The sequence below is a fragment of the Cervus canadensis genome, chromosome 4 (assembly GCF_019320065.1).
Source record: "Cervus canadensis isolate Bull #8, Minnesota chromosome 4, ASM1932006v1, whole genome shotgun sequence".
Lineage (NCBI taxonomy): Eukaryota > Metazoa > Chordata > Mammalia > Artiodactyla > Cervidae > Cervus > Cervus canadensis.
Window position 1 is genome coordinate 2,924,768 of NC_057389.1, and position 26,299 is coordinate 2,951,066.

Genomic DNA, 26,299 nt, shown 5'->3' on the forward strand with positions numbered 1-26,299 from the left:
AGTATGAAAAGATCATATATGTCAAACATGAGCATAATGTATATGCATATATAATTATTTATAAAATATTAAAACATATGAGAAGACAACAATACTATAAAGTATGGTAAGACAAATGTCATCAGATACTGGAAGTCAGCATATAAGTTGAAAGACAGAGACCAAAACAAATAGATTTAAAGCAACTTAGAGACAACAGACTATGCAGGAAAGAGAAAACCTGAAAAATAAGAACAAAACAGCATTAGTATCTACAGAGAGATGAGCGATCATGCAACCAAAAACAAGAACAGGATACTAAAGAAATAAATTGCAAAGAAGAGCGTTTACAAATGAAAAATATTCTAGCTAAAAATGAAAACTCAGAGTTTTCGGGAAGACTCGAGAGAAAATTCAGATAATTGTTGAAGAGTGAGAAGTCAAATGGTGATTATGCAGATAAAAAAATGAAGCAAATGAAAACAATTGTAACTCTAGGTAAAACACAAAGTTGTTCAAGAAAGGAATAGTGAATACTACATGTCTCAGCTAAAAATAGAATTTACATAGTCATAATAATGTGTGACTATGCAATATTACTTTAACCAAAATTACTATATATAAACCTTGGAGAAGGCAATGGCACCCCACTCCAGTACTCTTGCCTGGAAAATCCCATGGACGGAGGAGCCTGGTGGGCTGCAGTCCATGGGGTCACTAAGAGTCGGACACAATTGAGCTACTTCGCTTTCACTTTTCTCTTTCCTGCATTGGAGAAGGAAATGACAACCCACTCCAGTGTTCTTGCCTGGAGAATCCCAGGGATGGGGGAGCCTGGTGGGCTGCCATCTATGGGGTCGCACAGAGTCGGACACTACTGAAGCGACTTAGCAGCAGCAGCAGCACTATATATAAATCTACTGGAAGAAAAGGAAATGGAAAGACTATGCATATGTGGAGAGGGAAGGAAAGAGAGAGGGAGAGATGTGAGTCTGAACTCTATAGTGAGAAGTCTGTGAACAATGTCAGAAACGGGAAAATCAAGAAGTAGCAAGAATGCTACCTAGATTCACGAAGCTCACTGACCACACAATGAGATGAAAGTGATTAATTCTGGGAGGACAGAAAGTTGACAAGGATTGGTGCAACGCTATATTTCAGAGCAAATCTTGTCAACTACGGGAATCTTTAGATGTTGTATACGATCAACCTTAATAAACATGAAACCTAAAAGGAAAGACCGAAGGCAGAAGGAGAAGAGGGCAACAGAGGATGAGATAGTTGGAGGGCATCGCCGATGCAGTGAACGTGAACTCGGGAAACTCTGGGAGACAGTGAGGGACAGGGAAGTCTGGCGTGCGGCAGTCTGTGGGGTCATGAAGAGTCAGACACGACTTGGCAACTGAACAACAAAAGGGAAAGGGGGAGGAGGCGGTGACGGGCCTCGGGGAACAATTCGTACTCGGGGTGAGGGATGCTCAGCGCATCTCTCTGCCTCCAGCCTGGTCACACTGGGAAGAGAGCAGTTCAATGACCCTGTGGTGAGTGGAGGCACGTGACAGTAGGAGTCACCAGTAGACTGAAGGATTCCTGGCCTCCAGACATGTCTCGTTCGTCAGTTCTACACTCTGCCTCTACATGGAGGGGTGACCTTGGACAAGTCAGCTAAACTCGGCAAGCCCCGACAGCCCAGCTGTTGCTCATTCATTTTGTACTCTTCACCACAGGTAGCAGAGAGATTTCCACAGAACAAGCGCCCATGTGCTTCTTTATAGGTTGTTTCGGACTGCTATTTTCTTTGGGGAAATACTCCCTATATTTAAACAATACGTAAAATACATTTTTGTAGAATAATCTGTTTGGAAACTGATAAGACGTGGAGATAGTGCCAAGTAATCATCATCTCATGAAGCTTTTTACATAATAACCCAAATATAGCCAAAACGCTTTTTAAATTTCTCTGTAATCACCTTCAAAAGCCAAAATACTTTTTAAAAAATGTGTTACTAATTTTTGGATTATAAACATCCACACTTTTTACTGAAAACTTTGAAAAATATAGAAACATATACAGAATCAATATTAACCCTGCCACTTAAAAATAATCATAAAAGTTTGGGTATATAACCCAGGTTTTTAAAAATCTGTATATCCCTATACAAGTTTTAAAAATTTGGAAACACTATGTTTTGTAAACTGATTTTTTCAATTAATATTTTATAAATATTTCCCCTTGCCATTAAAATATTATTGTCATTATCATTTTAATGGCTTCATAGTGTTCAACAGATGTACAGCAATTTATTGCCAGGTTTATCTAATGTTTTCCATAGTTTGTTTTTATATGTAACACTGTAATGAATAACCTTGTACATGAATTTTGTGCACTTTTATTACAGTGGAGGTAGAATTTTAATTCCTAGAAGTTATTTTAATTTCCAGAGGTAGAATTTCTGGGAAAAAAAATGAGAATGTGTATTTTTTAAAACTCAATATACTACCAAGTTTCTCTTCAACTGACACTTTAACCAGCAGTCCACATTTCATATTTTTGAATGCTCTCAAAATTGACAAAATCTGACCTTTAAAAGTAAACTCCTCACTAGGTATCAGGCTTCCTCCCATAGACTATAAACTCTTTGAGCTTGGAGACCACTTCCTAAAAGTTCATCTTTTATTATATTCTCTGAAACTTCAAGAAAAAGTAGTTTTGTATGTAATACCCAGTGAATAAGGTCAGTCATTAAACTGGGCGATGCTATTTGAGTCAAAGCAATATGACTGTGAAGCAATAGTGCGGACCGTGTGTGTTGCCAACAGGCTTTGAAGCACAGCTACGTCCTCATTCACGAGCGCAGAGGACTCCTGTCATGAAGACAAATGGCAGATACGCGGGTTCATCCATTCTCTCTGATGGATTCTTCCAACTGATGGTTGTTTTTTCAGATTATCCAGAGGTGACACTCATTAAAAGAAATCCCCAAAGAATAGAGCGTACAGATGATGACAGAAGTGCATGCTGGTTAGTGTCGTTTTAGACACTAATGAGACAAAATTGAAGTAAATATATAAACATAGATGAATAAAGTAAACCTCAGTGAACAGCCTCAGGGAAAAATAAGGATTACTTTTGCTGTTGTTTTAAATTCTCCTTTATTGAAAAACAGCCCAATTGGATTCTAAAAGTAGCTTGCAAGAAGAGCTTCCTTCAACTGCTGTCTAAAAGTGCTATTCAAAAATTGTTCTCAAGGCAGAGACGGGTGTTCACAGCGCTGGCACTAGGGCAGGACAAGCAAAGCTTGAGTGACACCTTTCCAGGCCAGGGAGGAGGTGGTCGGAAGTCAGACACAGCTGCCACAGATGACCTACATCAGGTCTCCGTGGAAAAGGCCAATTATCTCCCCAGATTTACTGGAAATAGGGCCCTGCTCCCTAGAAACCTGTGCAGCCTCTGAAATGCCCTGGAGTTTCACCGTGGCAGCCTCTCCAACTAAGGGCATCATTAGTGACTCACCGGGGGCTCTCCCTCTCAACAGGGGAGCACAGAGACTTTCTTCCATTGCTGGTAACTTCTGTCTTTCATCCAACATGACTGCCGCCCTGGTCAAGCCCGCTGAGCGTACTACTGGGAGAACCCAGGATTGCATCTTGGTGGAAAGGAGAGGGCGGCTGTTTTCGTGCCTTCTGCGCCGGCAGAGTGATGCAGCCTGTCCATCCTGAACTATCTCCAAGACAAACATGCAGTTCAGTCGTGTCTGACTCTTTGCGACCCCATTGACTGCAGCACGCCAGGCCTCCCTGTCCATCACCAACTCCCGGAGTTTACTCAAACTCATGTCCGTTGAGTCAGTGATCCCATCCAGCCATCTCATCCTCTGCCATCCACTTCTCTTCCTGCCCCCAATCCCTCCCAGCATCAGGGTCTTTTCTAACGAGTCAGCTCTTCACATCAGGTGGCCAAAGTATTGGAGTTTCAGCTTCAGCATCAGTCCTTCCAATGAATATTCTGGACTGATTTCCTTTAGGATGGACTGGTTGGATCTCCTTGCAGTCCAAGGGACTCTCAAGAGTCTTCTCCAACGCCACAGTTTGAAAGCATTAATTCTTCAACGCTCAAACATGCAGAGATAGGCTTAAAGGATTTCCCATACCATCTTTAAACCTCTGTGGCTAGTGTTGAGGTCTCTGAATTAACTACAATTTGGTACTGCCATCAAAATTGTGAAGAGAACAAAGTTTCCACCCAGTTATAAAAAAAACCCCAAGAGATCCTTCAGTATTTTTTCCAGTTCAGGTGCCACACTAGGCATTTTCCCATTTCTTAGCTCATTTAAATCTGACGGTATTCCGGGGAGGTTTGCTACCTATTCCCACTTTAACAAATGAAGGAAAGGACCTAAAAGATGGGAAGCAATATATCTAAAGTTAACCAACTAGTAAATGGAAAACCCAAAATGTAAGCTTCTGTCTCATTAATTCTTAAACCTCTTTTAATGGTTCCTACCCATTTCTATTTCTTTCTTGGTGTTCCCTCTTTTCTGAGCTCTTCATATTCAAACTGATTTTCAACCCGCTGTCATGTTAGAAGGGATTTAATAATATAATTTTAATATATAGGTAATAATGTAATTCTTAGTTTTGGTGGCATTTGAGTAGGAAGAAACCATAGGATGAAATTTCAGTGATGAAATGTTAGGTAAGTGACAGTTTGATACAAGACGTATTTTAAGATTATAGTCTTGGGAAAAGAGGCTGAAGTTTCTAGTGGGACACTTTAAAGTCTCAATTCTGTCAGATCCTGAAGTCAGGGACTATGTGTTTTTGTCCATCTCTGTTACAGTGACATGGACAAAACATGCTTGAAAAATTTCTTCTGAGGAGAATGGTGAAAAACTGCTGGGGTTTCAGGGAAAAATACACCTGAAGGGGATGAGAGCAGAGTAAGAATTCTTTTGTATGAATGTCAGTATAATTTGCATCATTTTCCAGTCTCTCAAAGTTATCACTATAAACATAAAACTACATCTATCCCTTTCAACCCTCAACTCATTGACATGAACACTCAGCATAATTGAGTAATGGAAATAAGACATTTTTCTTGTCACTAGTTAAAGAAAATGTGTTATATAGTATTCTTTGAGTATATGCTTTGATAATGCTCAGAGAAATTGTGAGTTAGAAGGAAAATAAAAACTATTTTTTCCCTGAGTTTATATAGAAAAATTGGTAGCTCAAAACTTGTGTTGAATAGGCAATTGAAAAGTCTACAGGGCAGGTATTCAGCGCCCATAAAAAAGACTTGAGATCTGAGCCAGCAGAGAGCACCGGTTATCATCCTCAACATTCAAAACAAACCTCCACTGAACTTCTAGTATGTATAAAAATATAACCTAGGCAGAGGAAAAATAAAAGGTAGGAGATCTTAAAATCTATTTTGGGTGTCAGACTATGCCTATTCACCCACCTACACGTTAAAAGTGATCAAAGCAAAGTGAATGTCTTTCATAAATGACCTCATTTTATCCTGCATCTCCATGATGTTACATAATTATCCTCACTTATGAAGATTAATCTGTTATATTCTTTCACCTTTTAACTTTCTTTCCTAGCATGGAAATAAAACTAGGGTTTATCACAAATAACTCACTATGTAAATTTTTAAAATCTTTTTATTTTAGGTAATTTTAGGCTTAGAGAAGAGTTGAAAAATAGTACAGATTTCCCACTATTAATTCAACTTCCCCTAATGTTAACACCTTACTTAACCAAAGAGATGCTGTTGGTGGTGGTGGTTTAGTTGCTAAGTTGTGTCTGACTCTTTTGCACCCCATGGACCCCATGGACCCCATGGACTGTAGCCTGACAGGCTCCTCTGGCCATGGGATTTCCCAGGCAGAAGTACAGAAGTGGGTTGCCATTTCCTTTTCCCGGGGGCCTTCCTGACCCCAAACCTGTGTCTCCTGCAAGTCTTTCCCACTGAGTCACCCAGGAAGCGCAAATGAAGAGAGAGAGTACCGATCTCTAAGCTAAGAAATTACCGTCAGCACAATGCTCTGAAACAAGAAGTGTTGTTCAGATTGCATCAGTTCTCCCACTAGTGTCGTTTTCCGTGTGTCCCAAGGTCTAATTCAAGATTGCATTTGGTTTGTCATGCATCCTTTGTCCAATCTTTGACAATTCCTTCATCTTTTGTTGTCTTTCATTAAATTTGGGCTTTTGAAGGGTCCTGGTCAGTTACCTTGTAGATCGTCCCTAAGGTTTGGGTTTGTTTAATGTTTTCTCATGCTTTGACTGAGTTTATGCATTATTAGAGGGAATATCACAGAAGTGGTGTGGGCATCACTGTGTCATATCAGGAGTAGCTAATCTGGATATGTCTTATTATTACCGAGGTTAATCTTGGTTAAGATTATGTCTGCCCAACTTCCCCACCACAAATCTACTATTTCCCCTTTGTAATTAATAAGTATTTTATATAATAAAATATATTTTGAAATTATTCAAATGTCCCATTTATTCTTAAATTTCACCCACTAAACAACTCACTTTTGAAGAAAAGGCACATGGAATCCATACACAGGAGAACTCTACTAGTGACATCAAAGGCCAGACTAGACTGGTGGCTGTTGTGATTGTCCTAGAGACTCTTAGAAATGCTAAAGGCATAGCATTTGGAACAAAAGCACCCCCAAAAACGCATAAGCAGTAAAGCAATTTGCCATTAATACCAAAAAAAAAAAAAGAAACCCTTCTCTTTTCAATAATTCAAGGACAGAGCTAAAATAAAGAGGTAAAATGTGAAGAGAAATAGAAGGAATTCCAGACAGATTCCGTGGTTTTCAGAGGTGCAGTCTTATTTGTATTTCTTAACTCATTTTCAGTAAGTTATATGGTTCACAGATGAAATAAAAATCATATTTCCAGTATTCCTTAGATTAAATTCATAAAGAGCCATGGGCTTTGGGGTTTCTGAGTCTTAAACTTTGGAAGACTATTAAATGCTACTTGTTGTAGAATTATTTTATTAATTTTCCTTCAGCATTCAATTAAAACATTTCAAAATCTATATTCAAGTTACACTGTAAAATATGCCTTCCAAATTATTTCTATACCAACTTTCCTAGCTGTAAGAGGCAAAAAACCTCTTGAATCCTGTCTTTGTAGAATTGATTTGACCCTCCAATAGTTCCAACAGCATTAACTCTAGCATATACAAAGGAATATTACTGTTATATGGTTTATCACACCAGAAAAAAGCAACCTGAAGCTAATTGATGTAAAATACAAAAACACCTATATTATTAATGAAATAATTATGTGTTGTTTTTTTCTGATTCAGTAATAACACCAATGGCCAATATACATTTAGTATTTTTTATGTGCCAGTGACTAATCCAGTTACATGGGTTATCTCATTTAATTGTCACTTCATGAGATGTCAAAAATTATGAAGGATTTGAGATATTTACCCTTTCGGAAATGAACAAAATAGCCTCCATAGTTTTACAGATGCTGGTGGAAGACGTAACACTCTTGGGTCAGAGACAAAGGACTTCATTACCCCCAGAAATAGCAAAAACCAGAGTACCAGCATTTCCCTGGGCCAGTTCCCCAAGCCCCAGTCCCCACAGGACAGCACGACGGATACTCAGCGGGTTACATTATGGAAGAGGAGCCTGAATTTAGGAAATCTGAGTCTTTTAAAATAGACAGCAGGCTACTCTTTGCCCCAGAGGGCGGGACTATCAACTGTCTTTAAAGGGTATTTACTGTACAGACATCCTGGAACAGTTTGTCTAGAACAAAGAAAGGCATTCTGTGCCTATACTTTTGGGACATGTAGAAATGCAGGATACTCATGGGGAATTATCTCACAGCATGATGAAAAATTAAAAAGCAGAGACATTACTTTGCCAACAAAAGTCCATCTAGTCAAAGCTATGGTTTTTCCAGTGGTCATGTATGGATGTGAGAGTTGGACTATAAAGAAAGCTGAGTGCTGAAGAATTGATGCTTTTGAACTGTGGTGTTGGAGAAGACTCTTGAGAGTCCCTCGGACTGCAAGGAGATCCAACCAGTGCATCCTAAAGGAAATCAGTCCTGAATATTCATTGGAAGGACTGATGCTGAACCTGAAACGCCAATCCTTTGGCCACCTGATGCGAAGAACTGACTCATTTGAAAAGACCCTGATGCTGGGAATGATTGAAGGCAGGAAGAGAAGGGGTTGACAGAGGATGAGACGGTTGGATGGCATCACCGACTCAGTGGAGAATATGAGTTTGAGTAAACTCCAGGAGCTGGTGATGGACAGGGAGGCCTGGCATGCTGCAGTCCATGGGGTCGCAAAGAGTCAGACACGACTGAGCGACTGAACTGAGCTGAACTGATGATGTAGGTGCTCTCGTCATTCTGCTTACATGTGAAGAACTTGAAGCTTAGAAAGAACTGCACGAATTTAAGGAACCATTCAAAAAGTGGGATTGGAAAAAAAAAAAAAAAGTGGGATTGGGCATAAAGATGCACCCAAGGTAAATTTTCTGGAGGTGTTTCAAAAAATAAATTGTGCTTCCTCTCTGTGATGTCACTCTTAAAAAGTAAATCTTAACTTCCAAATACAATTTCACACCTACTTTGCTCGAGGAAGTACGTCACAATAGAAAACACCTGGAGCCCTGAAGTCAGCTTGTATCAAGCTGGACTTTCAGCTCAATAGTTACTAACCCCTCTGAGGCTGTTTTCTCCTGTGTGAAATAGGAACGCCTTGTAGAGTCATCGTGGCAATTAAGTGAAGTCATGGATGTGAGGTTCCCAGAACCGAATCCTGGCACACATTAAGTGTTCAACAACAGAGAGCGGTAACGATGCCTTGTGAGGTGGTTGTAAGCAAAGTCCTCTTCACCTCTGTTGCTCTCAAAATTGGGAGAATCCAGCCATCACATCAGGAGATGCAAACAGCAGCCTCCTCGGTAGGGCACGCAGCCTGTTGCCTGCACAGGTTGCCTTCAGGGGCCTTGGAGACACCGCTCTCCAGGGGACGTTCGTGACTGGCATGCTGGCCTCAGCCTAGGCTCCAGACAGGCATGCGTGGTGCCCTTGGAAAGCCCCGGGCGCACAGGGGGCAGAGTCCACGTTGGCTAAGTCATCGTGTCCGTCCGCACCGCGCTGCAGGACAGGAGCCCGCGATCGCGGCCCTCCCCGCGGCCAACCTCGAGTTCCCTGACTGCCGAAAGAGCCCAGTCTCCGAGAGCCGGGGGTTTACTAAGTTTAATGTGGATGAACTTGAAAGCATGGTGACAGCAAGGCAGCTCATCCCAGACAGCTGTGGGGTCAAACACCCCCTGATCGCGGCCTCTGGACGAACGACGGCCCTGCACTCGTGAGAGCCGCGGGGCTGACCCTCCTTAATCATGCCCACCAAGGCATCCTACATCCTGTCAAAAAAGAAAAAAATCAGATTTTTAAGTCCTGTTTTTCCATAAAAAAGCTTTTTCAGGCATTGGAGATGTGTCATATTGAATGTAACTTTTTTTTGTTGAAAGATTAAATTTAAACTTGGGGTGAAAACTCTTTAAGCTGTCAAAGCATTAGCTTTCAGCATTAGAATGGATGTTGTTCTTTTAAAAGGTCTCCTAATATTTCTTTAATGACTCGGAGCAGGAAAGCTTGTCATTTCCCCTAAACTGATGTGAATAAAATACCGAGTCAGAGTTGGGCGGAGCTCAGTAATCTACATTTTCCATAATGTGTGCCCTATTGATCAGCTCACAAGGCCCCGTGACTACATAGGGAGCTGGGCTGTGCCAGAGACAGCTCTGTTGATCTTTTATCCATTCACGTGCAGAGGTATTGGAAGATGAAATTGCATTTTACATTCACTTGAAAGTTATGCCACAGCTATTAGATAAAAGCAAGAATAATTGCTTGCTCAGTGGGCAGGCTGCTACAGAGGAGGAAACACACTCATCACACAGTGGTGTTTTCAGCTTTGGCAGATGGAACATCACATTCTTTGGTGAGTTCCTCCACCCTGTAAAATTTAATGATTTCCCCTCCCTGTGGATTGCTGAACAAATTATTGTCCACAATAGTTTGATGTAGATTTGCTTTCAAAAGCCTCTCAACTTTAACTAATAGTTGCAATCCAAATTAACAATAACCAGGAAAGTATGGAAATTACGGGTGTCTTCTGGTAGTTCACTCCAAACTAAGCTTGTTATCTGCATGAAATACAACCATGCCTCCGTGAATAATTCTCAAAATGTTGAATTTAAAATGAGCGCTGGGTAGGATAAACAGTGGTTGAATAATACTTAAACTCCACCATCTGGTATTCCAGTATTTTAGTGTGAGCTGAATTTCTTTTATTAGGTGTTTATTTGTGATTCTTTCAGTATGGATTCTTTTCTTATGCAGAGCAAGCTCCACAAATTGGAGAGTGGTAAGAGTTATGATACAGGACAATTTTCCTTTATAGTAATTCTCTTAAAGAGAAACACAGTCTGAGAATCTCAACCATTTCCCAAAAGGTAAACTAAAAGAACTTTGCCTTAATTCAGAGCCCTTATTTGTCAGACTCCTTCAGTTTGGTGAGTGTAGATGGAGGGAGAGAGTTGTTCAGGTACTAGGAAAAAAAACAGCGTATGGTAAAAAATTAATGATGAGAAACAAAGATGCAACATGATTAGTAGTAGGAGACACAGGGCAGGATAAAAAAAATATATGTAGTAATAATCTTTGGGGGAAAATAAGAAAATAAGATAAAGAATTTTTGAAAAATAGAATGGGTATCATGAAAGGAAGATTTAATGGGCTTATTTTGCTGGAAAAAAAAAATCAATCAATGTTAGTGCCTCAAAAATGTTACACTAAACTATTCCAGTGACTTAAGGTGAAATTTGCAAGAGAATAATTTTTCTCCTTTCTGATGTGAGAAATGCAATAAAAAGGTACACAAAGGATGCAGAAAGCCATAATAATGACGTTTACATAGCTCCTTGCTGTTTACCAAAACACTTTCCCGCACATTCTCCCCTTTGACAGACACCGAGCTCTGTACAAGCCGGGTAAGAACCGCTCTTATCATCACCTTTCTACGCTTCACCAACAGGCTCACCTGAGGAGCGACCGTATCTTGAAGTCAGTTTTATTTTTCAAAGCCATCAACTTTGTTATATTTCTAATTAGCACGAACCAAAGTGGGATATTCTGGGTGTGTTCCAAGTAGTATTCTGGTGTGCTTGAAATGCACCTTCCTTCTAACTCCAAGTTCAGTTCTTACCGACACGGCACCAGCTAAGGAGACCTGAGTCTGCGCCAGCTGAAGAAGCCGCTGTGAAGTAGTCCCTCAGCTTCTCTAAGCAGCATCTCCTAACCTGACATGGATAGAGCGCTTCACGTTTTACAAAGCCCTTTTGTATCCATTATCTCCCTCAGTGGTCACAGCAACTGTGTGAAGCAAATATTTCTCCTTTTTAAACTAGTGTGTTAGTCACTCAGTCATGTCTGACTCTTTGTGACCTCATAGACTATAACCTGCCAGACTCCTCCGTCCATGGGATTTTCCAGGCAAGAATGCTGGAGTGGGTTGCCATTTCCTTCTCCAGGGGATCTTCCCAACCTAGGGACTGAACCTGGGTCTCCCACACGGCAGGCAGATTCTTTATCTTCTGAGCCACCAGGGAAGCCCTGGTTACTTCTATCATGATTGCAATAGCTGCAAGATTTTTAAACCAGAGTAAATTTAAATTCGCAGTTGGTAATTGGTCCGCCCTGCAGCATGCCGACAACAAATGTTAGAGATAGGTCTCCACTCAAGGTCTCCAGCTGTGAGAACTGGGGTGGGGGTGGTTGCTCGCTAAGACCTCTTCCACTTCTATCTTCCCTCCGTTCAAAGACTGCCTGGGAGAATCTATTGTTGTTTACATATCAACAGTATTTTACCAGTAAGTTGTATAATGTCTAGAATAAAAAAGAAAGAAAAATCTAGATGTGAAACTACTTCCTGACACCTCCTGTCTATATGTGTTGGGAAGAATAAAAAATGAACCAAAGCCTTTCTCTGCCTTCAGAGTGCATGCTCTGGTTTGGGGCATAATATATAAATATCCACTGCCAGAAAGGCACCAGCGTGCTCTGAGAGTCAGGCTGGGCAGGTGACCTTTAATCTTAAGCCACAGGATGGGCTTCCACACTCAGGGACTAAAGCAGTGAAACAGAAGAAGCATGACCCCGAAAGATCTCACGTGCCGTCTACACTACTAGCATCTCTTCTCCTCCAGGACGGTGTTAGAATGTCTCTTCTCATAAATGATAATGATAATAATAATATTGTCGTCTTTCTCATTACTCAGGGTCAGTATAGCCCTTCTAGCAAAATTAAGTTAGGCAAAATTCATTCAGTACCTGAAATATGATGCGCATGTATTCAAATCCAGAAAGGATCACAAACACAGAGAATACGTAGACTTCAGGCACTAGCTATGCTTCCCGGGGGTGAGGGTGGGAGGAAGGGAGAGTCGGAAGTTTGGGATCAACATGTGTGCACTGCTGTGTTTAAAGTGGGTGACCAGCAGGGCCCCGCTGCGTAGCGCAGGGGACTCTGCTCAGAGTTATGCGACAGTCCGCACGGGCGAGGAGCTGGGGGAGAGCTGACACACGTGTGTGAGTGGCCGAGTCGCTCGGCTGGGCTCCTGGAGCCAGCACAGCGCTGTCAATAAGCTATACCCCCACATAAGACAGAAAGGTAAAAAATAAAAGCAAATTAAAAGACATCTTTGTCTTCAAAGTAATCTCTTCTGTTTTGTTAAGTCTTTATCAAGATCTGCCAAAAAGTCATTCAAGTGACCCGTTCAAATTTTTCTTCCTCTTAACTTTTAAAAGTACTAAAGTGAATCATTGGAATGAATAAAAGGCAAAATAGCAGAATGGAAAAAGAATAGAAACAAAAGATCAAGGCTGTTGGTCCCTAAAGAAGTGAGATCTGACAAAATTTTCTGTTACCCATAGTTGTGTGGTGTTACTAAGTTGTACCTTGTGAAGCATTTTCTCAAAGCCAAAACAATCTGCTCATTCCTACTGAACTTGCAACAATGTACATGGTGCATATTTTCTCCATGAAACAAGTAAGAGAGACGTCACAGCAGACCTTGAAAGATACTGAAAACTGAACGCTGGGTAGTGGATTGCTCTGACAGCCGATAGTAAGTAATACATGTGCATCAGTTCCAAACGCTCTTTTCATTTAAATTGCAGCCCTGCATCAAACATCAGGCAACAGTGTAAGATGAAGGAGGACCCAAGCAAGAAGGAAATTATAATAATGGAGCTTGCAATACAATTTCATTTCAAATAACATCTTTCATATAAACTGGTATCCAAAGTGCTTTACCAAGTAAAATAGTACAAGAAAGTGGCCAGCATGTGGTATAAATTACAGAAAACAGTGGTGCGAGGGTATTATATGTGGAGCAAATTAAAGCATTCCATCATAAAGCCAAGAGCAGGGGGGCAGAGCGTGAAGAGGTACCCCAAGGTGCGTGATTTTAGAGGAGGTGTCAGAAACATGAACATTGATAAGAAAGCTGCTTTTCTCCCCCACTTGCATTTTTAAAATGAGGTATTAATACTCACCATTCTCTTTTCCTAATACCATTCTCTCTTTGTGGAATGCTTTCAGCTGTGGATTTGATACAGCTGAATTTGTGGATGTTTAGCTTGACTATGGCAATGAACCAGAAAGAAGGAGGGCTTCGGTGTGAAGAATCAAAGAACCCCCAAAATGGACTGATTGTCTATAAGTGGCAAATCTACGGTGGCAGAAACCCTCTCCCAGGGGTTTGTAGCAGGGTCTAAGTGCTTCGAGGCTCTTATCTTTTCTCCCAAATAAGTCTGAATATGTTTACTGGAAAACATTAACTACCATAACTCAAATCACATGTCTGTACCTGATTGCATAGCGTCTGGCTTGTCATCCTAGTTTTTGAGAAATTAAAAAGAATTTTGCTTATCATCAACAGATGAAGCTTCAGAGGAATGCCAGCCCTGAACTTTCTTTCCTCTGGGTCTTTGCCCTCTGCTCATTCTTGTCCATTTGGAAAGCTTTTCACCTTTCCCCCAAGGATTCATTCTGTTTTCCATGGCCTAACTTCAGGGACAGCTCCTTCAGGAAGCCTCCTCTGACCTTTCGTCCCTGTCTTTTCCAAGCTGCTCTGACATTTCACCTGATTTCTCTCTTCCCACTGTTTACCCTTCAGTGAGTTAGAGGGTACTCGCTGCTACTCATCTGGCAGAACTCTGTAAAGACGCAGGCCCAGAACCGGGTCTGTTGGCGGGCAAGGCACCATGACCGTCACCCCACGGGTTAAAAGATTGCCCAGTCACGGACCTGAAAAAATAACCAGCAATTTCTCAACCGTCATAGAAAGGCTCATGCCTAGGATCCTAGGATAACAAGTTTCTCTTCCTGGAATGAAGGGATGTTTACCTTCCTGCAGGTCTCTGAGTGTCAGAGTGTGTGACCTTTGAAGCTGTTTGCTCAGTGACCTGCGGACTCCCGATCCAGACTTGGCTTCAGCGAGGGGCAGAGCCTCGCAGCGGCCCTGGGGGCCACGGGGTGGGGCTGACCTTGGCTTCCCCAGCCTTTGCCAGCTCAGCACTTCCCAGGCGCTGGAAGGCTGCGCCTTTCTCCTTCTGTGTATTGCTTGTTCTTATCTCTTTTTTAATTTTAAAAACAATGTAACATCTTTCAAGAACATTTGAAAAAAATAATGGGAAAAACAATAATCCCAGTCCTGGACTGCATAGTGAGGAGAGCTGTGAGTTCTGTCTCTGTATTCTGTGTGTTTACTAAAGGAGTTCAAGTTTCCTAACTTCTTTTCTTAAAACTATGATGTGTACGTACACACACACACACACACACACACACACACACACACACACACTATCTTAATCTTTTTTCTGTTAAGAACTCTCTGTTCCTCATTCTCTTAGTTTCCTGGACACAGAAATGACCACACAGGACACGTCCTCCCTTCAAGCCTTTGTCCATGGGTGTATAGTTTCAGAGTTGCATCATTGTGTACAGTTTTCTACTCTCCCTCTGACATTTACTTAAAACCACAAGCACTAATTCAGTGTTGCAGCATAGCCTTTGTAATTCAGGGTAGAGAGTTTGGGTGTCAAACAGACCTGGGGGCATATCTTACCTCTGTCATTTAGTAATTGTATTACCTTGGGTGATAAACCTCTCTGAGAATCACTTTGGCCCTAAAATAGGGTTGACAGTATCTGCCTTGTACTGTCAGGAGAAAGAAATGTGTTCTGGGATGCAAAGTCTTAATGCTAGACCTCTATTAAATGTCCAGTAAATTTTGACTAAAAATAACCTTCAGAAAATAGAAATGTTTAAGTGGTATAGTATCCCATCAAATAGAAAATGAATGTTGTTTTTGAACTATAACCACTTTAACACATGATCAAATCCTTATTGTGTGCCCATAGTCTCTTTAAATTCCAATTTCACATTTGGTAACATAAATGGATATCAAATCATCGTGTTGTACATCTTAAACTTGCACAAAATTTTATGTCAAATATAGGTCAGTGAAGCTGGAAAAGTAATTCCCGTTTCAGCCACTTGAGTGTGATGCTCACCCCTTGTCCAAGTGCAGTGGCCTCTCTAGCGACAACTTTCATGTGGGAACGTGTTCATGTCAGTGCATCCCTCTGCGCCCCTCCCCTCCATCATGCTGGGTACACACCGCTCCTAACAGACATATTCGCCTGCTGGCATTTATGTTTTACATTGAGAATATTCATGGGCTGATCCCTAGGTGTCCTCATGTGATAGTCACCATTGCATGTGATATGAAGTAGTTTCAGAATGTTTGCATAACAGAGAAATAAGCGGCTAGGCACCCAGTAGATGAATAGAAAGGTTTTTCAGAGATCAAACATGTGTTAATGAGGAAATTGTCAAACTTCACAAGTTCTGTTTGAATCCTCCTGCTATTTGGGAAATGAGGGAAACAGGAAGAGTGAATTTGGCTGATCACTGTAGAGAGGGGAGCTTTGGTCGGAAAGTTATTTCTTTTTAATTACTAATGCTCTGTAAATAAATAAAGAGCCCTGATTTATATGTAAATTTTTTTATATTGAGATCTATAAATATGGTTGGTCTTTGTGGTAATTAAACAACGAGCAGTGAAACTTTACCAGGTTAGGCTTTGTTTTGTTCTGTTTTGGAGAGAGGAGTGTTATGGTTGGGGTGATACACTGGGCAAAGAGCTTAAGTGTCATCTCCAGAATCCACTTTTGCAAGTTTGAGTGGAAAGGAGCTGGTGAGAGGGTATTAGATGGTTCACAGGGTGTCGGTGGGGCCACCGAATCCAACTAGAAATCTGAGCATCCACAAACAGTAGCCAATCGCTCCTCTTCTGAGCAGAAATACCAGACACTAGCACTTGGCCCTTGAGATGCTCAGAACAGATTCCAGAAACATTGCCACTCCCCAGCCCCCAGAACTGGATCCTCCCACCTGCTGGCTTGCCAAAAGACTGATATTCCAAGGTGTACCTGCCTCCTCGCCTGCTCCCTCCAGCTCTGGCTAGAGGAAGCTAGATCATGCCTGCCCCCTAATGCAGGGAGTCTGGGAGTGCAGGTTTGCCCGTTTCCTCTGGGGAAGGTGAGACATATAATTCAGGAAATTATCATAATATGAAGGAAGTGCTTAAACGTGGCAGGGAGCTTAAGTGAGGAGTATACATCACAGGCCCAGTCATTTGAGCATTCTGTATGTACTGACTGCAGATTTCTGTCCCTGGAGAGAAATTCCCTGCTGCCAAGCAGTTTTCAGCTCTCTGGAGATGGACTCCACATCCCTCAGATTCCAGGATGGTTCAGACCCTTTACTGCCACAAACAAAACTTGCCATTCGTGAAACATGCACCCTGCTTCCTCCCCTCACCGGCATGCTCAGCTTTCATGTAGGACATCGTGGTGATGAAGATAAAACTGATTTTAAAAAGTGTGTGTGTAGATGTAATGGACATCACATGTTGCCATATAGTGACTTATGACCTCACCTCTGGTTTATGGTGTATCCAGTGGTTGGATAACTGTGGGTGGATAGTGAAAGTCGCTCAGTCGTGTCCGACTCTTTGCGACCCCAGGGACTCTACAGTCCATGGAATTCTCCAGGCCAGAATACTGGCGTGGGTACCTTTCCACTCTCCAGATGATCTTCCCAACCCAGGGATTGAACCAGGTCTCTCGCATTGCAAGCAGATTCTTTACCAGCTGAGCCAGCAGGGAAGCCCATGGTTGGACAATACAATATCTTTCCAGTTATATGTAATTGTAGCAAAAGAAAAAGGAGTAAATTGTTTCTTAGAAATGTGATGACATAAAAGGGAAACAGGGTGGATGAGTAAGACAACTAAAAACTGCCTTATAATACAAGAAAATGTATAATCCCACCTTTATTAGGCAAGTGATCCTCAGGCAGAATGCTAATTAGTCACTCTAATTGGATAAATAGTGACTGACATGGTCAGTGTTTCCAAATAATAACTACAGAGTAGTTATATGGGAGGAAAACAAATCTGTCCTTCACTAATATATTTAGAAACTTTATCAATCTTTGACATTTGTAGCTAAGAAGGATTCAATCGGTTTTGTTAAGTTTAATTGTAGGCCAAATGATTAGTGTATGTAGAGAATTAATGAAGATATGTCAATATGATATGAACAACAAGAGATGAATAACTGATTTTACTAATGATGAGTTTCTCACTGAACCATCTGTATGTCCTGAAAATGCTCTAATACTGTTTGATATATTTTATAATGTCTTTTAAAATTATAAATATAGTATGTTTATTAGAGAAAATTTAGAAATATAGATAAGCAAAAAAGGGGGGTATCCAGAAAACTTCTCATCTTGTGATTTTATTTGCTTTGTTGTTGTTGAGTCACTAAGTCATGTCTGACTCTCTGCGACCCCATGGACTGCAGCACGCCAGGCCTCCCTGTCCATCACCAACTCCCGGAGTTTACTCAAACTCACGTGCATTGAGTTGGTGATGCCATCCAACCATCTCATCCTCTGTCGTCCCCTTCTCCTCCTGCCTTCAATCTTTCCCAGCATCAGGGTCTTTTCCAATGAGTCAGCTCTTCCCATGAGGTGGCCAAAGTATTGGAGTTTCAGCTTCAGCATCAGTCCTTCCAATGAACACCCAGGACTGATCTCCTTTAGGATGGACTGGTTGGATCTCCTTGCAGTCCAAGGGACTCTCAAGAGTCTTCTCCAACACCACAGTTCAAAAGCATCAATTCTTCAGTGCTCAGCTTTCTGTATAGTCCAACTCTCACATCCATACATGACCACTGGAAAAACCATAGCCTTGACTAGACAGACCTTTGTGGGCAAAGTGATGTCTCTGCTTTTTAATATGCTGTCTAGGTGTCATAGCTTTTCTTCCAAGGAGCATCTTTGAATTTCATGGCTACAGAGACCATCCACGGAGATTTTGGAGCCCAAGAAAAGAAATTCTATCACTGTTTCCCCTGTGAAAAATTCTATCACAGTTTCCACTGTTTCCCCATCTATTTCCCATGAAGGGATTGGACTGGATGCCATGATCTTCGTTTTCTGAATGCTGAGTTTTAAGCCAACTTTTTCACTCTCCTCTTTCATCTTCATCAAGAGGCTCCTTAGTTCTTTTTCACTTTCTGCCATTAGAGTGGTGTCATCTGCATATCTGAGGTTGTTGGTATCTGCTTAAGCTATCATAACAAAATAGCAAAGAGTGGGTGACTTAAACAACAGATATTTTCTCGTAGTTCTAGAAGCTGAAAGTCCCAGATCAAGGTGCTGGCCAGTGTAGTTCCCGGCGAGATCGCTCTTCCTGACTTGCGGATGGCTGCTCCTCTCTGAGTCCTCACGTGGTGAGCAGAGAGCCGGCGAGCTCTCTGATGCTTCCTCTCACCATCCCGGAGGCTTGCCCTGTGACCTCATCCTACTTTACCTCCCAAAGTTCTCATCTCCAAATATTATCACACTGAGGTTAAGCTTTCAACATATGTAAGGTGGGGGGACACATCACAATTCAGAATATAATTACGGTTGAATATTTAAATTCTGGGGTTTTTTTTCCATAAGAACAAAAAACTTTGTAGAAAATGAAAATGATTTGTAAGTCTCTGCTTGTCATTTAATACTATTCTGAGAATATCTCCCCTTTTGTGTAATTATATAATTAAATATATAAAAATATTTCAAATATCTTCAAATGTTATTTTGTGGCATTAAGGTTAATAGTAACATAAAATTCTACTTTATGTATATATTCTAATTAGTTTCTCAATTCACCTACTGACATTTATTTTTTATAATGTGAAAATATTTTAAATACTGCTATAAAGAATATTCTTATAATCATTTCTATGTTGTATGCCTATAATTATTCCAGGTAGTATAATTTCTGGGGCAAAGGTTTGTAATAACTTTGCCAAATTTCACTTGAGAAAGTTTATTCCAAATATATTCTCCACTAACAATATAAGGAAAGCCTGTTTTTGATGTTTTCATCTTTAACCAGTATTAACACAGAGAATCATCATTTTAAAGACTTTGCCAGAGATATGACAGTGTTGTTTTCCTTTTTTATTTTTTTATAAAAGGTTTTAATCAACCTTTTCTCTTAGAGCTTCTGTCTATCATTAGAAAGGTCTTCCCCACTTCAAACTTAGTTTTCACAAGTATTTTAATGTTACACTTTAAAAATCTTATTGTGTGTACATTTCCATTTTAAATACATCTTGAATTCATTTGAGTTTAAAATACTTTTTTGAATGATTAGCATGTTGTCCCAGTGTTTTCTGAAATTGAGTACAATTATGCATAAAATTTTGTTATGTCCTACAGAAAGGAAAAATTTTAATTAGTGATATATAAAACTAGGCCTCACTTTAAAGGGTCATTCACTATAAAATAGTCCTTTTATGGGTTGGACTCTGAGGATCAAGTTACTATGAAGGTCATATGGATTGACACTAGCCAGCTGTTGGTAATGTCATTTTTTAAAACATTATGTGAATATGACCTATGATAATTCCCTGAATAGCAATCCTGAAAATTAAATCCCCTCATATACAATTTGGCTCCAGCATGGGAGGTTGTGTATAATTTTCTCTGCAAGCCTACCTCATTCTAATCTTAAAATCAGCGACACAAGGCTACAAGCATAGTTAGTTTTGAGTGTCAAATTAATCTTTGTTATTTCTTGACATTTACAGCAAAGATATTGTTGCTATTATAATTCTTTAAACAAAAATAGCTATCTAATAAAATCTTTAAGTGCTTTTTCCAGTTCACTTAGAATTTCAAACTGCCACTAGATGGGGTCATTAAGTCTTACCAAACTGGGTCCAATATAATGTAATGATCTTGAAGCAAAAAATGTATAATGTTTTAGCACTCCAATGCAGGTAATTACTAACTCATCTCCAGACAACCATGATTTTAGCTGAATTGGAGTGAATGCAAAACTTACTTCTTTTATAAAAAGTTATGCTAGTAAATGTTACAAGTTGGCTTTAAAATCTTTCTTCCCAAGATGAACATACAAAAACCACTAACATGGGTATATATATATTCACAATAACCGGCTGAAAAACTTAATACATGAGATAATCCCATTCACAGTAGGTACGAAGACTGCAAAGTACTCAGGAATATTGCTGAGAACAGATGTGCAAGGCCTTTACACAGAAAATCATCAAGCATTATTAAACAGCATTAAAAAGCCCTTAAAAATGATGTGATATACAATGTTCATGGATGGAGAAACTAAATAAGATAAAGATGTCAGTTTCTGCAGATTGCTCTACGTATTATCAATATATACAGTTTCAATCAAAACACTAACACAATTGCTTGTGTAAGTTAACAAACTGATACAAAATCTGCATATTATAACACATGACTTGATACGTAGTCTGTTCAATTTGAAGAAGAACCATATGGGGGAACTTGCCTTACATGACTAATGGAACAAAATAGAAGTCCAATTTTTAAAAAATCCATGGCGGCATCTAGAAATCAAAGAAGAGAAAATTCATATTGGAAAATATTAAATCTAAATAAAACAAAAATTTTACTTTACATGAGTGAGATAAATTCCAGGACAACTAAGAACCTAGGATAAGGAAGATTCTTTTTAAAATAAGATACAAAAAGCACAAGACAAAATGTGGTGAGTTTTCCCACATTAACTTCTGTGCATTGAAAGATAGCGCGAAGAAAGAGGAAAGAAAGCCCTGAACTATTTGCAAGGCATACACAAATGCATATATTCTTCTTACAGATAAATTTTTAAATAACAATCCTATGTAAGTATGACAACTTACAGACTAGGAAACCTGAAGGGCCGATTAACTTAGGAAAAGATGCTTAAATTCTCTGTTATTGTGGTTTCATTGCTAAGTTGTGTCCAACTCTTTGCAACTCCATTGACTATAGCCCACCAGGCTCCTCTGTCCATGGGATTTCTCAGACAAAGTACTGGAGTGGGTTGTCATTACCTCCTCCAGGGAATCTTTCCAACCCAGGGATCAAACTCGGGTCACTGTCGTTAAGGAAATGCAATTAAAACTACAGAAAGTCATTTGTCAAACTGGTGAAAGTTTAAAAATCTGTTAGCTGTAAGTTTTGTGATAATGTATAGAAACCGTACTTCCTATGCATTCCATTTACATCCTGGTAGGATGTAAGTTGGTCATTATTTTCTAGGACAACTTGTGAATATCAAGTAAATGTCAAGATTCTCATCTTCTACTACCCAGCAGTTTAACTTCAAAATAAATATTATAAAAGCAACCTATTTCATAAAAACAAAAATTTAGAAAAAACTAAACATACTATTGGTAGGTGAATGGATAAGTGTGGTTTTTATTGTGTTACATTATTTAAGAGTTTACATAAAGTTTAGCAATGTGACAAACAAGTTGTTTATGGATAGTTATTTATTTATAAAACTATAAAGAAATTCAGAGCAATAAGTATGAAGCTCATGATCGTGTTATTTCTAGGGAGGGTGGAAAGGGAGACACAAGGAACGTCGACTGTTTCATTCCATTTATAAGAAAAAATTAAAACAAATAGGGAAAATGTTGAGATTTGATAAGACGGGTAACAAATACATGGGTATTGTTCATTTATATATTTAAAATATATCATAATATAAAGAAAGCATTTTCCTTCAACATTCAAGTTTTATTTTTAAGGAAATAAGAAAAGGATTCTGACACGTCAGTTCAGCTGTCTTACAGTTAGAGTTGTTTTTCAATGCGAGCTTATTTTTGTGGTGATGGTGATGCAGTGTGAGGAATCTAAGTCCCCTGATGGGGGTCGGTTTGGGGGAGGGGTCAAACCCCTGCCCCTGCATTGGAAGTCCACATTCTCAATCACTGGACCTCCAGGAAAGTCCTTCTTTGTTTTTTGTTTTTTAATGATTACTTCTAGCACTTTCTCATAAGAACTAGAATTTTCTTTCATTTTGGTTTTCCTTTTTGAGAGGCAGTAACATATCTTTATATTTCTAGAGGCATGCAACCTATTAAAATTTTGTTTCCAGAGCCCTGTAATATCATTGGAAGTTTTTTTCCCATTATATTTTCTGTTATCTGCTTTGTTATAGAGCCACTCATCTTACACCTACTCTGCAGCTGCTGCTGCTGCTAAGTCGCTTCAGTCGTGTCCGACTCTGTGCGACCCCGCAGACGGCAGCCCACCAGGCTCCCCCGTCCCTGGGACCTACTCTAGCCCAATCAAAAAAAGAGCCAAGATAAAGAAATTATAATTGTATCCTTTGTACAAAAAACATACAGTTCTGCTGACCAGGTTCCTCCATCTCACGCTTCATTCTTTCTCACACCACTACCTGCCATTTTAATGTAATACCTTTTGAGCCCCATTTACAAATAATCATATGAAATTATACACTGAGTGAGTAGAAAAAAAATTTAACCACAGTTCATCAGGAACTTGGATCAGATGGCAAGAGCTATGTCTCTCACATTGTCATCAGTTTTCACCAAACAAAATTAGTTAGTGTGTAAGAAGCACTTTTTAAAATTTTTTAATTGGTGGAAAATTGCTTTACAATGTTGTATGGATTTCTGCCATACAACAATGCAAATCAGCCACAATCCTATGCATCCCACAGGCTTTGAGTTTGTGTCTTTTCATTGTCATTGGTTTCTAGGTACTTTTTGAATTCCTCTGATTTTCTCAGTGGCCCCTTGGCTGTTTAGAAATGTATTGTTACCCTACACGTGTTTGTGTTTTTTATAGTTTTCCCCCCTGTAATTGATATCTGATCTTACAGCTTTATAGTCAGAAAAACTGCTTGGTACAATTTCAATTTTCTTAAATTTACCAAGGCTTGATTTATGACCCAAGATGTGATCTATCCTGAGAATATTCCTTGTGCACTTAAGAAAATAAAGTGTCTCTGGATGGAATGTCCTAGAGATATCAATTAGGTCTATTTCCTCCAGTGTGTCATTTAAAGCTTGTGTTTCCTTTTTAATTTTCTGTCTGGATGATCTGTTCATTGGTGTCCGTGGGAGTATTAAAGTCTTCCCCTATTACTGCGTTACTGTCAATTTCCCCTTTTACAGTTGTTAGCATTTGCCTTACGTACTGAGGTCCTTCTATGTTGGGTTCACATATGTTATAATTCTATCTTCTTCTTGGATTGAGCCCTTGATCGTTAGGTAGTGTTTTTCCTCGTCTTTTGCGATGGTCTTTAAGTCTGTCTCATCCGATATGAGTGTTGCTGCTCCGGCTTCCTGGTTTCCATTTGCATGGAATGACTTCTTCCAGCTCCTCACTTTCGGTCAGGATGTGTCCCTAAGTCTGAAATGGGTCTCTGGTAGACAGCATATATAGAGGTCTTGTTTTTGTATACATTCAGCCAGTCTATATTTTTTGGTTGGGGCACTTAATAATTTACATTTAAAGATAATTTTTGATAGTAAATATCAACAACCTCAGATACACAGATGATACCCCTCTAATGGCAGAAAGTGAAGAGGAACTAAAGAGCCTCTTTTTTTTTTTTTTTTGTAATGAGAAATAGATACTATTTTATTTTATTTTATTTTTTTTAATTTTTTTATTTTATTTTATTTTATTTTATTTTATTTTAATTTTTTTATTAGTTGGAGGCTAATTACTTCACAACATTTCAGTGGGTTTTGTCATACATTGATATGAATCAGCCATAGATTTACATGTATTCCCAATCCCGATCCCCCCTCCCATCTCCCTCTCCCCCCGATTCCTCTGGGTCTTCCCAGTGCACCAGGCCCGAGCACTTGTCTCATGCATCCCACCTGGGCTGGTGATCTGTTTCACCATAGATAGTATACATGCTGTTCTTTTGAAACATCCCACCCTCACCTTCTCCCACAGAGTTCAAAAGTCTGTTCTGTATTTCTGTGTCTCTTTTTCTGTTTTGCATATAGGGTTATCGTTACCATCTTTCTAAATTCCATATATATGTGTTAGTATGCTGTAATGTTCTTTATCTTTCTGGCTTACTTCACTCTGTATAAGGGGCTCCAGTTTCATCCATCTCATTAGGACTGGTTCAAATGAATTCTTTTTGACGGCTGAGTAAAATTCCATGGTGTATATGTACCACAGCTTCCTTATCCATTCATCTGCTGATGGGCATCTAGGTTGCTTCCATGTCCTGGCTATTATAAACAGTGCTGCGATGAACATTGGGGTGCACGTGTCTCTTTCAGATCTGGTTTCCTCAGTGTGTATGCCCAGAAGTGGTATTGCTGGGTCATATGGCAGTTCTATTTCCAGTTTTTTAAGGAATCTCCACACTGTTTTCCATAGTGGCTGTACTAGTTTGCATTCCCACCAACAGTGTAAGAGGGTTCCCTTTTCTCCACAGGCCTCTCCAGCATTTATTGCTTGTAGACTTTTGGATAGCAGCCATCCTGACTGGTGTGTAATGGTACCTCATTGTGGTTTTGATTTGCATTTCTCTAATAATGAGTGATGTTGAGCACCTTTTCATGTGTTTGTTAGCCATCTGTATGTCTTCTTTGGAGAAATGTCTGTTTAGTTCTCTGGCCCATTTTTTGATTGGGTCATTTATTTTTCTGGAATTGAGCTTAAAGAGCCTCTTGATGAAGGTGAAAGAGGAGAGTGAAAAAGCTGGTTTAAAACTCAACATTCAGAAAACTAAGATCATGGCATCTGGTCCCATCACTTCATGGGAAATAGACGGGGAAACAGTGGAAACAGTGATAGAATTTCTTTTCTTGAGCTCCAAAATCACTGCAGATGGTGACTGCAGCCATGAAATTCAAAGATACTTGCTCCTTGGAAGAAAAGATATGACAAACCTAGACAGCATATTAAAAAGCAGAGACATTACTTTGCTGACAGAAGTCAATCTAGTCAAAGCTATAGTTTTTCCAGTGGTCATGTATGGATGTGAGAGTTGGACCATAAAGAAGGCTGAGCACCGAAGAATTGATGCTTTTGAACTGTGGTGTTGGAGAAGACTCTTGAGAGTCCCTTGGACTGCAAGGAGATCCAACCAGTCCATCCTAAAGGAGATCAGTCCTGAATATTCACTGGAAGGACTGATGCTGAAGCTGAAACTCCAATACTTTGGCCACCTGGTACAAAGAGCCAACTCATTGGAAAAGACCCTGATGCTGGGAAAGATTGTGGGTAGGCAGAGGAGGGGGCGGCAGAGGATGAGACGGTTGGATGGCATGAGTCTGAGCAAACTTCGGGAGACAGTGAAGGACAGGGAAGCCTCGTGTGCTGCAGTTCATGGTGTTGTAAAGAGTCAGACACGACTTACAGTGACTGAACAATGACAACATGATCTTACTACCATTTGCTTTTTGATTTGGGGTTTTTTTGCAGGTCTATTCTTTCTCTTGTGTTTCCTGTCTAGAGAAGTTCCTTTAGCATTTGTTGTAGAGCTGGTTTGGTGGTGCTGAATTCTCTTAACTTTTGCTTATCTGTGAAGCTTTTGATTTCTCTGTCAGATCTGAATGAGACCCTTGCTGGGTAGAGTAATCTTGACTATAAGTTTTTTCCTTTCATCACTTTCAGCATATCCTGCCCCTGCCTTCTGGCCTGCAGAGTTTCTGCTGAAAGATCAGCGGCTAACCTGATGGGGAGTCCTTTGTGTGTTATTTGTTGCTTTTCCTTTGTGGCTTTTAATATTTTTTCCTTGTGTTTAATATTTGTTAATTTGGTTAATATGTGTCT

The 26,299-nt window shown here is 39.9% G+C and overlaps 1 protein-coding gene and 1 pseudogene across 2 annotated transcripts in view; one reads left to right on the forward strand and one right to left on the reverse strand.

Annotated features, from left to right (window-relative positions):
• Nucleotides 1-14,022, reverse strand: part of LOC122439467 — a 47,634-nt gene extending 33,612 nt beyond the window's left edge. Inside the window, exon 1 of one of the 2 annotated variants that reach the window (XR_006268868.1) lies at nt 13,612-14,019. Coding sequence is in view for 1 of the 2 variants with exons in the window: in XM_043464498.1 (XP_043320433.1) it covers nt 13,612-13,614 (3 nt within the window). In the remaining variant the exon portion in view is untranslated. Of the gene's footprint in view, nt 1-13,611 lie in introns of both variants that reach the window. The other variant, XM_043464498.1, reaches the window with a different exon arrangement.
• LOC122441122 lies at nt 8,884-9,005 on the forward strand (annotated as a pseudogene).
• Nucleotides 14,023-26,299: the final 12,277 nt, after the last annotated feature.